Source organism: Aedes albopictus, chromosome 2 (genome assembly GCF_035046485.1).
Source record: "Aedes albopictus strain Foshan chromosome 2, AalbF5, whole genome shotgun sequence".
NCBI lineage: Eukaryota > Metazoa > Arthropoda > Insecta > Diptera > Culicidae > Aedes > Aedes albopictus.
In genome coordinates this window covers 425,580,987-425,596,384 of record NC_085137.1, presented here as the reverse complement: position 1 = coordinate 425,596,384, position 15,398 = coordinate 425,580,987, and the positions used below count along the sequence as shown (strand labels likewise).

General features: G+C 39.9%; 1 protein-coding gene across 2 annotated transcripts in view; it reads left to right on the top strand.

Annotated features, from left to right (window-relative positions):
* Positions 1-1,838: 1,838 nt before the first annotated feature.
* Positions 1,839-15,398, top strand: part of LOC109426668 (uncharacterized) — a 32,169-nt gene continuing 18,609 nt past the window's right edge. The window contains exon 1 of one of the 2 annotated variants that reach the window (XM_062853569.1): positions 1,839-2,091. In XM_062853569.1, the coding sequence (XP_062709553.1) occupies positions 2,077-2,091 (15 nt within the window). In that variant the 5' untranslated portion in view covers positions 1,839-2,076. Of the gene's footprint in view, positions 2,092-11,023; positions 11,888-15,398 lie in introns of those variants that run through there. The other variant, XM_019702199.3, reaches the window with a different exon arrangement.

Here is a 15,398-nt window from a genome sequence, read left to right as displayed (position 1 = left end):
AACTTGGAAGCCAAATGGCGGCCGATGGCGGCACCAAGATCGACATAGGTGCACGGATCAAGAAGGCGAGGGCTGCTTATGCGAGTTTAAGAAAAAAAAAACAACCAGATCGATCGACGCACCAATCCGATTTTTTACCTCGAACGTGAAATCTGTGCTGCTATACGCCAGTGAAACCTGGCGTGTATCAGTGGAGAACACTCAATGGCTGCAGGTCTTAAAGGTTAAAGCAAAATGTACATAGGGTAACCAATATAATTTGGACCCCCATATATTTTGGACCCCCTGTGTCCTATTATCACAACTTACACAGGTTTAATGATGAGATGACGGAAATTTTTAGAATCATTCGCTAAATAGGATCGCTCTGCACGGGCAGCAATCATTTCCTCACTGGAAATATCCTTATTTGCCTTGAAATTATTTTTTGCCAATCTCGTCAGCCGTGCGAGTGCCGCCTCATGTTTACAAAAAGAGATTGCAGTGCTGAGGAAACTTGCAGTTGTAAACAAAACCGTTTATCATTCTAGCGCATTAGTTTCGCAAAGTTCGTCTAATCAGCCTTTGTCAATCAAGTAATTAGGATGTGTTCCAGCATACTCAATCGGCAAACTCTTCCAAAATAGTTTCAAACGAGTTTAAACACCGGGTGTCCAAAATATATACTGAAGAGGGTCCAAAATATATTGAGGTGTCCAAAACAGTGGAAAGTGATGCTTCAAAAATCAGTTATTTTCATCAAATTTTCAACCAGAAATGACCTTGTGGGTATTTTTAACGAACAGTGGAGGCTTTTACGAACATACTAACATCATCATTATGTGTAAATACCCTCTGAATCTGTTTGATTTTGAATTAAATTCAAACCAATGTCCTCTAGGGGTCCAAAATTCAACCGTTACCCTAAATGTGATACTTTGAAAATACCGTGTTCTATTTTGTCCAAAAAGCATTAACCGATATCTCAGTGTGGAAGCATTATCAGTTTTTATCGTACACATTTGGGTCATACTGTCTGCCTTCGAACAAAAAACGAAACAAACACCATAGGGTGGGTGTACCAATTATGGCACTATCTAAGGAAAACTATTTGTACAAAAATAACGAGAAGATCTACGAATGTCATCAATATGTTAAAAGATAGCTAAGTTTCCACACTTTACAGGAAAAATATAGAAACGGAGCCAAAACTACTTTTAGTATTTATTACAGCGTGTGCCAATGATAGGAACCCTGTACCAATTATGGTTACATTTTTTAACTTCGGTTCCTTTTCGCACTATTTGCATGCATTCCTTATGGGATCAGCCATAACTGGTACACTATGGCGAAAAAGGGTGCAGGGAAGCCGAAATTTTAAGGAAAATGATTTATTTCTACCATAATTTGAGCAAAATGTGGAATTTAAATGAGTGCAACTATCTTTCGTGAACGTGATCTATTGTTCACAATTTTTTTTCTTGCTGGTTTACGCCGTTTAAGGGTGAAAATCAACTATGGCGAATGATTGGTACTATAACCATAATTGGAACACTTACCCTACCTAGTGAGTATTCAGAGGAATATTTCAAAATGTCTTAACAAATCCTTGATCGAAAATAGTACATTTGAAAAACTTTTCATCAGAAATTACATTAAATATGAATGAATATACTAGGAAGATACCCTGCAAATATTTCATCACAATGAAACGACAGTAGAGATTACCGACCAAATAAAATACATTCAGTTACGTCTTTTTAGTAGATCTTCGAACGCTATCGAAGCACTACCGTGGACATCGTCGATGACGTCGCACCTGCTGCTGTTCCTTTTCTCGATCGCTCGCCGCCAGCTGAAGCAGCTAGTTGTGTGACGGCATTACACGCGATCTCTCGCGAATGTCTTCGCGCCGGAAAAGTGAAAGTTGCTTCGGGTTATGTGCTTTTTATGGCAAGTTGGACTCTTCTAGTGTTTGTGGGATAGGTATATCACCCGAAGTGTGGTGAAGCTGTGCTTGTATACTACGAGGTACTCCAACTAAGTAATCCATACCGACAAAGAACATTCAGTTCAATTGGTTATTATGGGGGACTTATGGTGCATGAACAGGTAGGTCGGCTTTTACTTCGCTGCTAGACCTTCGAAAGGTACGCATTGGCTGGGTTCTGTGTGCGGTTATGATGATAGTTTGTTTTATGCTGAAAAGATTGCACTTGTTGTGGCTCGATGATTACGTACGTGCAATTTTACCCGTATACATTAGCACGCGTTCTTCGAGGCTGAGAGACAAGCTACGATTGAATGACGACGATGAGGTTGCTCAACTTCAGTGTGCTCAATGGGTTATTTCAAGTCGGTGGGAGACGGTGGTATTGTCGCTCGTTTCTGTTGTTGTTTGACTACTATTAAGGAGGAACCGGAGCGAGATGTACCCTATGAGCTTTTACTTAATTTTAAGTTTTTATGTCATCATTAGTACTAAATTTGTAATTTTCAATCAATACCTTAACTGTTACTAATAAAATTCTCAATTTAAAGGTATAATTTTGCGTAATATACATAGATATTAAAACTTCAGTAATTCAGAGACATGATCATATGTTACCGACCTATACGAAAGTTATCTTTAATTATCAGAGGTATAAAAATAATTTTATTCCAATAAAGCGTTTTATACCAGTTCCCCTCATATCTAGCATTGGTGAACAATAAAACATCTGGGAATGTGTCAGCGGCAGCAGAGACGAAGGTGGATACCTGACGTGTGAGATGACTGGGCCAATTTCCGGTGGAGACCTTGGCGCTTGTATAAGCGACGAACCTGAAGATCTTTGGCGGTTGGTTAGTTACTAAGCTAAGATACGCATACAAGTCTCTCACCACGGACGACCAGTGGTTGAGTGTCAAGTTCAAGGCTTTTTCTTTATAGTCAGAAAAGAACATTCACCGTTCAGTTCCGTATGGAGCTTAACGACTGTGTAGCTGTAAATGTAGCAACGCGATAATCACAGGTCGGTTAGCGTAGACTTCAGCAAGATGAAAGTAGGTTGAGGTATTTCAAGTTCACGCGTCTTGCCCGTGCATCTTCTCAATTCAACAGAGAGCACTGGGTCAGGCAAAACAATTACAAATATTTGCCGGGCACTATGAATGATTTATCGTTTTGTCAATTCATGCCTGAAACCTGAAGTCACGTACGCCACAACGTAAAGACCATGCACATTCGACAATTAAAATTCGCAATATAAAAAATGGTAGCGGTCCTCTGTTCCGTTTGCTATTAATTTGTCGGTGCAAATCATCCATCGGGTGATCTGTTATGCCTATTTGGATCAGATTGCAAGAATTAGATTGCCCACTGCGTGACGAAAATAGTCGGAAGAACGGTACTTGGAACTCGGAACTCGGACTCGGAAGCCACACGGACTGCCCGGGGTTCAATTAGGTCCAATGTCAGAGCGGTGCGAAGTTTTGCAATAAATTTGGACATGGTGCTGCTGCTGTGTTGTCGTGTTTTTTTTTTTGTTTTGTAGTATGAATTCAATTATAGGACCAAGACGCTCATTTCCGAAATGAATCGCTTGTGACGGTGGCGGAAGCAACACGTGTTGAACTTTGGAAGGTATTTATGGGCCATATATAATGGGCTAAATGATTACCATCATGATGCGGTAACTTGGATTCGTATTAATGTAGACGACCTTCGTCTTCAGGTGTGAATAGGTTTTCGTCTTGAGATGTATGTGGTGGTATGCCGGGTGGCAGTGGCAAGTAATGACATTAAAACGAAGGGCTGAGTTTGTTTACATTTAGCCGATTCAAGGCAATAAAACTCCTTAATTGTCATTGGGTTGTTGTTTAAAATGGTTAAGCCCTAAACCTGCTAAACGTTTATTGTGACTTGTACATTTCTTCAAATCTTTATTCAGTTTTTAACAGATTTATTCTTAATTACTTACATCTTTTTATAACTTTTTGATAAGTTAATCCCTTATAGCCCAATCTATCTCTAAAATCTTCCATGAAAACTGCTGTATGTGATCATGATGCATTAAAATTTATAATATTTCTCAATTTCCTCAAAAAACTTCAAAGGAAACCTTAGAAGACTTCCACTTTTGTCCATTCAGAGAAAAAAATCTAAAATTGGGAAATTTTCTTAATTTTCTTTCAAAGATAATAATGGGTGAAACATTTCACCGAACCTTCTAGTGCAAGCCTTAAACTATCATCATTTCACCATCCCAAAAACTTTCATCAAATCCCGCTACGAGGCGTCCCAATTTGCCATCAAAAGGCCACAACTACCGCTTACAATTTCTTTTTTGAATTGTTCCAATATCTCCCCTATGCATAGGCAGGCAGGCAGGCAGGTACATACATCACCTGCCATGCCCATGCCAGCAGGTAAACGAACTACCTTTCACTCAAGATGCACTTGAAATTTGTGCTGATGCCTTTTGCCGCATTTCTATACACTCCGTGTTGTTATTATTTTGGTGTGCCTTACCGAAGAGATCGTCCAGCGGCAGTAGGTAGCAGCAAGCAATTCAAATGATTGACCGGGTTCCGTGAGCAAACTACACTCGCGCTCTTCCTGATGATCATGAACTGCTGGGGTGATCGCGCGGAAGATTAATCTCTCTTTGGTGTGAATGGACGCAAGCGTATGGGCTTATGGATTGACGTAGGACTACTATCGGTTTGAATTGTTTAAGGAAAAGTGATCAGAAGATGTACAAATGTAGGCTCATGGAATGAAAGTCCCCGCGTAGAGGTTAAGTACTGACGATCAAAACGCGATGCACAGTGTTCGAAATCGATGATTTTGCGATCAAAATTAAATATCTTTTTTAGGTTGTTTCTAGAGGTTTGGCGTGTTCTACAAAGTTTTTCTGCATGTTAAAAGGCGTCTTTTGATAAAATGTTATAAATGATTAATCCCCCTAGAAGTGAGATAAAAAATTTATTTGTTCGAAATATTTTTTAGAGGTTTGACGTCTTCGGCAAAGTTGTAGCCCATAATAAGAGAACAAAAATCATAGAACATGTCAAAGCTCCACCTCTTACGGTTTTCGAGATATGGAGCGTGTTGTGCGAAATACCTCTAAAACTAGTTTTTTCAGTGTAGCTTCAACAGATAAAATTCTAAAGTTTTGTGACCTTCTACAAACTTGTTCAGGACGTCAAAATACACATTTCTTCCGAAAATGTCAAGTCATTATATCTTAAAACAAAAAAGTTATAGGCGAATTTAACATAAATTAAGGTGTACTTTCACCTTAAGTAACTATTTCCGGCGCAAAATGGCGCAGATGGCTCAGTCGGTAGTTGAAAGATTAGGCTTTTTACTATCACTTGGGGGTGGAAACCCTCGTGGGCAATAGTGGGAAAGGTGGTTTAAATACATGACAAAAACTAATTATTTTGCCTGTAATACAAGAAAAATAAATTAAAAAAAAATAATTAAGAAGCACACAGTAATTTTTACGGCACTGTGTTTCTTCCGGCAATATTCTACAACGTTTTTACAAAAACCAGTGAGTTTTTATCACTAAAAATTAAAACATCAGGACAAAATATTATTCCCGAGAGTTATAACTAAAGCTGGTTCTAAATAAAAGTATTGAATTTCTTCAAACTTATGACAACATATCTATGCCCAAACGAATGACTACCTACCCAATAGTCATCGAATTGAATGGCTACGGTAGGTGGAATATCAAATGCATTTTGATAAATACCTTCGCAGTTCTTATTAAGGTAGTTGCAATTTTACATTCTTCAATACATATTTTGACGATTTCCTGGTAAAAATAAAGTAGATCTTTTATATCAAATGATCAATTTGATAAAACAATTCATTTTCAACTCGATTTTTGTGAAAAGTACTGTTAACAATATGAAAAATACTTCAATTAACTCATGATGCAGACGATGGGACGTCAAAATATGTAATTGGTTAACGTCAAGAGATTAAAAATAATGTTTGAAATTAAAAAAAAACCATCTCATTATTTCTTGGCACACCCTGTATTTTAATAATTTTTATCTGATATATTTCAATTGCTTCGGAGATGTAAGTCAAACTCGTGGATTACCGAAAAAGCTGTTAATCTGCTATCGGACTAATCAAAACTTCTTCTGATATTTTCGGATACTGATTCCGTAGTTGAAAAGTCAAACAACAAATATAAATATAAATACATGAAAAAAAATTTACTCTGTGTTTTGATGCACATCTTGAACTGTTTAATATTTCCTTCTTCCTATTTCTAGCGCTACATAACTTGAATATTGCCCCAAAAAACCTTCAAATAGGTCATTTTAAAGTAACTTTATTAGAAATTGCCTGATCATCTGATAGTAAACAATATGTATGAATTCAAAAGCATCAATAAAATATTCTGTTTGGTAAAAACAATGCTCAAAAACGACACGAATTTGGCGTAAAGTATCGCTAATTTAAGTAAATAAATAAATAAATCATGCTCAAAAATGTTGTAAAATATTGCTGGAAACTACACAATGCAGTAAAAATTACTGCGGGATCCTAAATTATTATTTTTTATTAATTTTTCTTGTATTACAGGCAGAATAACTAGTTTTTGTCATGTATTTAAACCACCTTTCCCACTATTGCCCACGAGGGTTTCCACCCCCATGTGGTAGTAAAAAGTCTTATCTTTCAACTACCGACTGAGTCATCTGCGCCATTTTGCGCCGGAAATAGTTACTTAAGGTGAAAGTACACCTTAAAATATGATAAATTTACCTATAACTTTTTTGTTTTAAGATATAATGACTTAACATCTTCGGAAGAAATGTGTATTTTGACGTCCTGAACAAGTTTGTAAAAGGTCACAAAACTGTAGGATTTTATCTGTTGAAGCTACACTGAAAAAACTAGTTTTAGGGGTACTTCGCACAAAACGCTCCATTTCTCGAAAACCGTAAGAGGTGGAGCTTTGACATGTTCTACGATTTTTGTTCTCTTATTATGGGCTACAACTTTGCCGAAGACGTCAAACCTCTAAAAAATATTTCGAAAAAATAAAATTTTTATCTCACTTCTAGGGGGATTAATCATTTATAACATTTTATCAAAAGACGCCTTTTAACATGCAGAAAAACTTTATAGAACACGCCAAACCTCTAGAACCAACCTAAAAAAAGTTATTTAATTTTGATCGTAAAATCATCGATTTCGAACACTGCACAATGGTCGGAAAAAGATAAAGTTCGGCCAAAACTCTTTTTATGTGTTTAATCGAAGTTATAGGTTGTCTAGATATGATATATAGTATTTTTAGTGTTTAAAAAAGGGTATTCAAAAATTACGTAACTTCAATAATTTCAAAAACGGTAAAAATCAGCAAACCCCACATTTTTTGCGTTTTTTGTTAGAAAATCAATTTGAATTTAATTAAATGATCATCTTTCGATCAAATCCAATCAAGTTTGTTCAAAACGTGTGAAAAATGTGGGAAGATAAATTTTATTTCAGTCAAAAATGGAAAAATAACGTAAAACATATGAAAAAACACGACTTTTTTAAATAGCTCTAATTTGAAAAACTGCAAATTTCTGCAAAAAGTTTAAACGTTTTTATGCAGCCCTAAGCGTGATGTTTAAGATGTACTATTCGAAATTGCGGCGACACGTGACGACACGAACCGTTTTTTGACTTAAAAATTACCAAAATTCCTAAGGTACAATATATGAAAATTTGAAAAGTTTTGTGACATATTAATTTTGCACCATATGTGCATTCAAACAGTCCAATAACAAGCTTTCATATGCTGGATAACATAAAACATATATTCCATTCTCAAAATATTATTATTTTACTTTTTTCGAATAATTCATTTTTCAATTTTATGACTTAGGCCACTTTGGCAGTGAAAATGTCATTGAAATACAAAAGCTGGTATGCTTTTAATTAGTAATCATAAAACTACAATACATTATCTTTGTTATAAGGCGAAAAAAAGTTTAAAAATATCAATTCCATTTCTTGAGAGTTTTGGCCGCCCCTTTGTATGGAGCCCGACCAATGTGCACTGTGCGATGTTGAGGTAAACAATTCTCATTTTCAAATTAGTGAGACAAGACGCAAGCATGATTGCACTTTTTCCCACTACGATGACAGATTGTAAAATCTTCAATCTTAAAATCTTCATTGTTAGAGACGAATCAGCCAAGGGCTGAAAATCTCTTTAATAAAGACAAATCAATCAAATCAATCTTCATGGTTTAGTTTCAATTTTATTATAATTGCATTCTGGGCAACGTACTTGAAGGTTTGAGCAACATGGTGAGTCGACAAGGAGCGTCAAACATAGCGCTGGCCCTCATAAGTTCCTACCTCATGCTTCCACGGGTAAATCGATGACAAAAACCCCCAGCCAGAGTTGGTCAATTCTCGCTCTTGCCCTTAAAAAGTGCAAATTTCAGTGCGGCATAGATAAGTGTGCCTTGACGCTCTTTGGTTTCAAAGAGAAAAATATCTCTTTACCAAAAAGTGAAACCACGAAAAAGAGCGTAGTGCACCGAGCTTTTCCCACGCAAAGAGTAGTTTATTTATCCGCACTACCTCTTCTTGCTCGGTTGTGTGGGAAGCGTGAACGAATGCATGTTGCCATGGCACCCACACAAGCTCGAATACGAGACTCGCGATGAAAATCTGATTTGCTACAGCAAACTGTCAATGCAGCTGGCAATTCAATCCCACTTTGAACGAATTTCTGGGATCATCTAGAGATCATCATACCATGCAGTGGTGTACGGAGATTCTACTGGGCTTTATTGTAGAAGAAGTTATCATCAGGCCGCGCTGGCGTTGGGGCCAGGCGCTGCGCTAGCCCCGGTTGAGGGCCCCGTCAGTGCTTCGAATGGCGATTTTGGGTTCCCTAAATAACTCCAGCCTCAATCATTCGCATTCATTCATGCAAACCTGTGACAAACTGGAACTGCCCGAAAACTAGGAAGGGATACACACTCCACAGCTTTCAGTATATCGACTGGGCTGGTACCGTGCTAAGACCTGGTCGACCCCAGGACATCGACTTTATTCCAATCATGTTCTATGTTCTTGCTCATGCCGTGCCGTGAGTCCGTGATTCGGACTGACTCGGATAAGCCTCGATCAGACCGGAATGGGATCGATGCTTAGGCCTTTTCATCAGCCACTCTGGTTTTGACAAGGGTTCTAACCTGGGCTACCGATTTTAAAGTAGAGTATAGAACTTCCGAAAGCTGTTTTCATTTTGTGCAAGCGTACTGTTGCTTGATTGCTCTTTACTAGAAAAGTGTAAGAGAATGTGCTACACTTTCTCGCGGGTGAGATTTCACAAAAGAGCATTGTGAAGTGAGAGCGATGATTGGTAGAGCGAATCAGATCAAGTAAGCTGTGGGTGCTGTGTGAGAAAAATGCACTACACTTTGAATTCTCCTCAGAGTTGACCAACCCTGCGCCCAGCTAAGGGATCGTCCTCAAATGACGTCGCACTTTAGGAGGGAGAGGGGATTTCCTGAAAATGCTACGGACCATGCAATAGTCTGGGAAAAGGGCTATGTCATTTATTGATGCTCCCTAAGAGTTATGTGCTTAGCTGGTAGTGCAACCTGGGCACTGTTGTCCTTCTGACATCAGCTAGATTGAGGAGATACGCACCGAGCGTCGGTTCATCATGGAGAGGTGCAGTTCAATCAGCGTCTGTTCTGGCATCCAGTGGCTTAGTATTAAATGCTCCTCCATCGGAAGCTGTACCATGATTGATAGGGGACCTTAGGCCAACAACCTTCTGTTCTCGCAATCCAAAAACGATTCAGAAAGCGAGAATGAAAGAATACGAACTGATCCAACGGCAACGATTTACTTGCGCTAAAACGCTACGGACAAGAATTGGAACTTGGAATGTATTAACATTAACCCAGCGCCAGCAGGGTAAACTGGACTTTGCCTTACCTTACCGATCAGGCTAAGGCCGGGGTGGCCTCTGCTGTACATAGTAGCCGCCTCCATTCCACTCGGTCCATGGCTGTTTGTCTCCAGTTCCGCACTCTGCGTAGGGTCCGCAGATCGTCCTCCACATGGTCGATTCACCTAGCTCGCTGCGCACCACGTCTTTTTGTACCGGTAGGATGACTCTCGAGAACCATTTTAGTCGGGTTGCTATCCAACATCCTGATGACGTGACCCGTCAACCGTAGCCTCCCGATTTTCGCGGTGTGGACGATGGTTGGTTCTCTCAGCAGCTGATGCAGCTCGTGGCTCATTCGGCTTCTCCAAGTCCGGTCGTTCATCTGCAGTCCGCCGTAGATGGTACGCAACACCTTTCGTTCGAAAACTCCAAGGGCGCGTTGGTCCTCAGCACGTAGGGTCCATGTTTCGTGCCCATAGATGACGACCGGTCTAATCAGCGTTTTGTAGATAGTTAACTTCGTGTTACGGCGAATTTTATTCGATCGTAGAGTTCTGCGGAGTCACACTCAGCATGGTCATGCTGAATATCCACGCCTTTACAACTGTCCCATATAGGTGCCCGGCATCTTTAGGCATAAAACAGTTCTAAATATGTCACTAATGTTCAATAACATTTGCGGTAATCTCGAATACAATACCTTATCCTACCGACAATAATCAACGTGAAATTAAGGACAAACGTCTTGAAATCCCGCTTCAACAGTGCATCAGAACTTCAGACGCACAAATCTAAAGAAGCAAGCTTCAAACAACAGTAAATTTCATTATTCTGTTCTTGCTCACTTGTAATAAGCTTTAAATGAGAAGATCAGGTGCGCTGGTTTTGTTTATGAAGAGATTTGTGCCCTCGAAATCGTGAGTAGGTCCCAAAGTCGGCCATTGTGGCGGCCATTTTGGGATTCTAACAAGTCTGTCCTTAACCACTACCGCATTTTCGACCGGTGCCCGGAGATGATCTCCGCTGAGCGCTGTGCGGGATCGCAATTCGTATTCGCGCGATCCAGATGCAGAGTTGTTTTGGATTGTTTTTTTTTTTCTTCATTCCTCTTCAGAACGAACGGCTTAAGCTTCAAAACAACCAACAAATCGCACACCGATGCTTACAAACAGTCGAACCGCGCAACAAGAAACATCGCACCGCACGCTACCGGTTTGCCGGATCGGATCGGGAACTACTCCTCCTCGTCGTGAACCTCCTCCAACGTACGCTACAACGGAACGGTGCTCATCGGCAAATCGAAAGGCCAGAAACGATCGAAATAACTCGTCCAGCAGGAAGTGATATGTTTTTTGGTATTTTTTACGAGCCAGTAACCTTCTTGCATTCATTTCCTCGTGAATTGCGCGGATAGCATGCTTTGGGCGCCAGTACGGTGCATTCGCGAAAGGGAATTGAATCAAGCAGTGCATTCGTCGCATACTTTTGGCGTGCAGTAGGGCAGTGCAGTGTGTGCTCGTTCGTATTATCTCATCGAAATCGAGGCTAGCGCAGACAAGTGCATCGTGCATGTTGTACATGCGGTAGATTAATAAAAAAACAACACCACTTCAGTTGCATTTGGAGGAAAAGTGCATCGTACCTTGTGAGACCGCTGAGAACGGCTGTAATTTCTTACGCCAGTGTGTTATGCGAGTATTAACCAGTGCCTAAGCTATAGTCCCAGCCTCGCGCAGCTCGTAGTTGTTTGGTTTGTTTTGCTGGCTGGCGGTTATGTCGAAAGTGGTGAGCAAGAGTTAGTCGAACTCTAAAGTTCTACGAAAACGGATGTTTGTACGGAGCGATTGAAGTGAAGGCCACTCTGCGGCGGGCGATCGATTTCCAAAACGGTATTGAGTGCTATTCGTTGTGCTTTTTCGTCGGTGCCAAATACCTGTGATAGGTGTCATCTAGTGAAAATGAATAAATCTGTGATAATTGTAAGTATGTAAATTTAGCCGTGTGGGAAATGATTTCATGGCTCAAATTAATGTTTGCTCATCTCAGCGGCATGTTTGCATTCGCGAGTGCGTTCTAAGGCCGTTGAAAGCTTTGTGAGAAACTGAAATGGTGCAGTGCAGCAGCTGAGCAACGGGCGCGGAGTTGCGCGCTTTCGGATTTCTCTTGGAGTCGCACCTCAGTGTTTGAAGATCATTGGACTTGCTCTTGTTTGATCGGTGCAAATCATCATTATGGAACTTGTGATCAGCAAATTCGTTACAGCAGCTGAAGCTGCTGGTTAGCCGAAGTGTGTACAAAAGTTGACATTGGAGTTTAGTGTACATCAGTGGCCTTAGTATATGTAGAATTTTCAACTTTATTCCAATAATTGAATATTTTCGTGACTAATATTCTATGCAAATATTTACCCATTTGGTGCTGCTACAAGGAAGGAACTCAAAGTTTGTATGGGGAATCAATCAGATGCATGAAGAAAACTGGCAGCTACACTGTTTCAAATCTGGGTGGCATCGAATTCATGTTTTCTGTCGTTCGATAAATAGGGTCTGAGACCATTTGGGCAAGAGGGTCTATTTTGGGCTAGATACTGTATGCATCTGATCGTGTCCCAATAATCAAGTCAATCGGTTCAAAATTGACTAAGTTATAGCAGCAAGTGCCCAAAGTTGGTCCGCCTACCCAAATGGTCCCAGACCCTATATCTAAGCCAAGTAACAGCGTTAGATGAGTATAGGGCACTGCATGCCACGGTTGCTTTGCAATATTTATCTAAGTCTTTGATGTTTTGTGGCCTTGTTTACGGTTTAGATTTAAGAAAATAAAATCGGCCTTTATTGGAAGTGTGATTGAATTCGAAATGTGTAGTTCACCACATTTGAAAAGTGTGTTGATTCATGACTTACTGGGTGGATTCGGGGGTAAATATTAATTTTGGAGTCCATTTTGGAGAAATTTGCAGTTAGAATTTTTGCCTGATAAAAGTGGCGGTTCAGTGTTATTCAAATCTTGTAGAATTCTAAAAGCTGAATTTCTTTGATATGACTTTGAGAAAAAATCGGAGGGAATTGAATTGCGATTCCGGTGGGAATTTCTAATGGCGTGTGTAGAAAAATTATAGTGGTATTTTGGAAGTGAATATCACTATAACTCTAAGAACTATTGGCACGACTATAGGAAGAAAGCTCAGAAGTAGCTCCTGGATGAATCCTTACAATTCTGATACAGGATTTTTTTTGAGAAATTGTTGGAGGTATTCCTCATGAAAGGAATATTATGAGAAACTCATAGTAGAATTTCATACGGAACTCCTAGAGTAAGGGATGTGCGAGAGTTCGACTGTTAGATCTATGTTCTAGGTTAGAAAGTTCGGCTTATAAGTCCTTGATATTCTAGAGCGAAAACGTTTATGATTCGTCCCTACGTTTCGGTAATGGTTGAGGATGATAACAACCATTACTAAAACGTAGAGATGAATCATGAACGTTTTCGTTCTAGAAAGTCAAGGACTGATAAGCTGAATTTCCTCCTAGAGTAATTCGATAAAAAAAACTAAGTTCCATAATATAATAAACTTCTGAAGATTTCCATTGGAAACATCTGAAGGAATTAGAAAAAGAGTCAATGCAAGACTTGCAGAATAATGTGTAAACATTACAGGAGGAATCACACAAGAATTTCATGTAGGAATACCGCAATACTTTCTTGGAGGAATTCCGTTAAGATTACTTGGATGAATCCTGTAAGAATTCTATGAAAGGATTCCTGTGAGAATTCTATTAAAGGAATCATAGAAAATATTCCTAAAGGAAATTCGGAATAATTTGCTGAAGCAATCTAGGAAAGGCCTTCTAAAGGAACCGCGGGAGAAATCACGGGTAATCTCAGGAGAAATCTTGGAGGAACATTTTTGCTGTATAAGAATAAAACAAACGACTCTCAAGTAAACTTTAGCTTAAGAAACTGTTATTCAGCTAGTACTGTTTCTTGGGTATGTGATGAAACCATGAATGAACTTCTTGGGAAATCCTAGAAAGAGGCCCTGGAGAATTTCCGGAAGTAAATGGAGAAATTATGGAAGAAGTTTCAGGATGAATCTCGGAAAGATTTCCTGGATATCTCCTGCAGAAATCTAGAAAGGACTCCTAGAGTAAACACAAAAGGTACATCTAGAAAATCCACGAACTTACTTAATTTCAGTCCTGGGCACCCACGGTGGTGCAGAGGGCCGAATTGTAAGATTTCCATCCTGGGTGATTGCCAGACATTGCCTTGACCTGTTGCCAGTTCAAATTTCTGTCGACTTGCTCGATTTCGTTGTTAGGGCTGCGCCGCCTCTGGGTCTGCCTCTGCTGCGATGTCCTTCTGGGTTCCAATTTAGCGCTTGTTTGGAGATTTCGTTCCCACCCCTGCGTAGAGTGTGCCGACCCACCTCCACTTTCGCTCCCGAATTTCTGTCGCTATCGGCTTTTGATGACATCGATGATGTAGCTCCACGTTGGAGATCCAATTGTAAGGTCACCATGCACGAATTATATACCGCACGCATCTATTGATGAAGACCTACAGCCGTTGAGTGTTCTCCATTGATACACACCAGGTTTCACTGGCGTATAGCAGCACAGATTTCACGTTCGAGTTAAAAATTCGGATTTTGGTGCGTCGACTAATCTGGTTGCTTTTCCATACATTTCTTAAACTCGCAAAAGCAGCCCTCGCCTTTTTGATCCGTGCACCTATGTCGATCTTGGTGCCGCCATCGGCCGTCATTTGGCTACCAAGGTATTGGAAGCTTTCAACATTCTCCACTATTGATTGTCCAGCGATCGTAAAGCTGGAAGGGTTTACCGTGTTTACATCCAACGATTTGGTCTTGTTGACGTTGATGGTAAGACCTGCCGCTGAGGAATGATTAGCAAGATCATCGAGCTTGTTCTGCAGATCAGAGCACCGTTGAGCTAGGAGAGCAACGTCATCAGCTAGTTCGATTCGAAGTCATTTAGGCGCTCCATGGTAATGGGCTGCCAAAGCAATCCACGATTCGGTTCACGGTCAATCGCACCTACAAGGGTCTCGTCGATTATGATGAGGAACAGTAGCGGTGATATTATACATCCTTGCCTCACTCCAGCAACGACCCGCCCAAGTAACAATTATACTTTTGTGGCAATCCTGAAGTAATTTCTAAGATAGAATCATAAAACTTAGCAATAAAGCTCTTTGTTCTGCAAATCTGAGATAAAATAGGTATAAAACATCCATAAGACTAATCTGGCCCACTCTTCAGGAGATCTTCAAAGCTGCTTTTGAAGACTGCTTTGAAACTAGTTGTATTTATGTACATGCGCTGATGATTGATTATAAGAACTTCATGAAACTTTAACAAGAATATCTTGAGGCATGTTGATCTTTTAGCTGTCTTTCTCAAAAGTATCAGCAGTACATAATAAATGTCAGTGGACGATCAGCTCTTGATGCGAATAGACGTTTTTT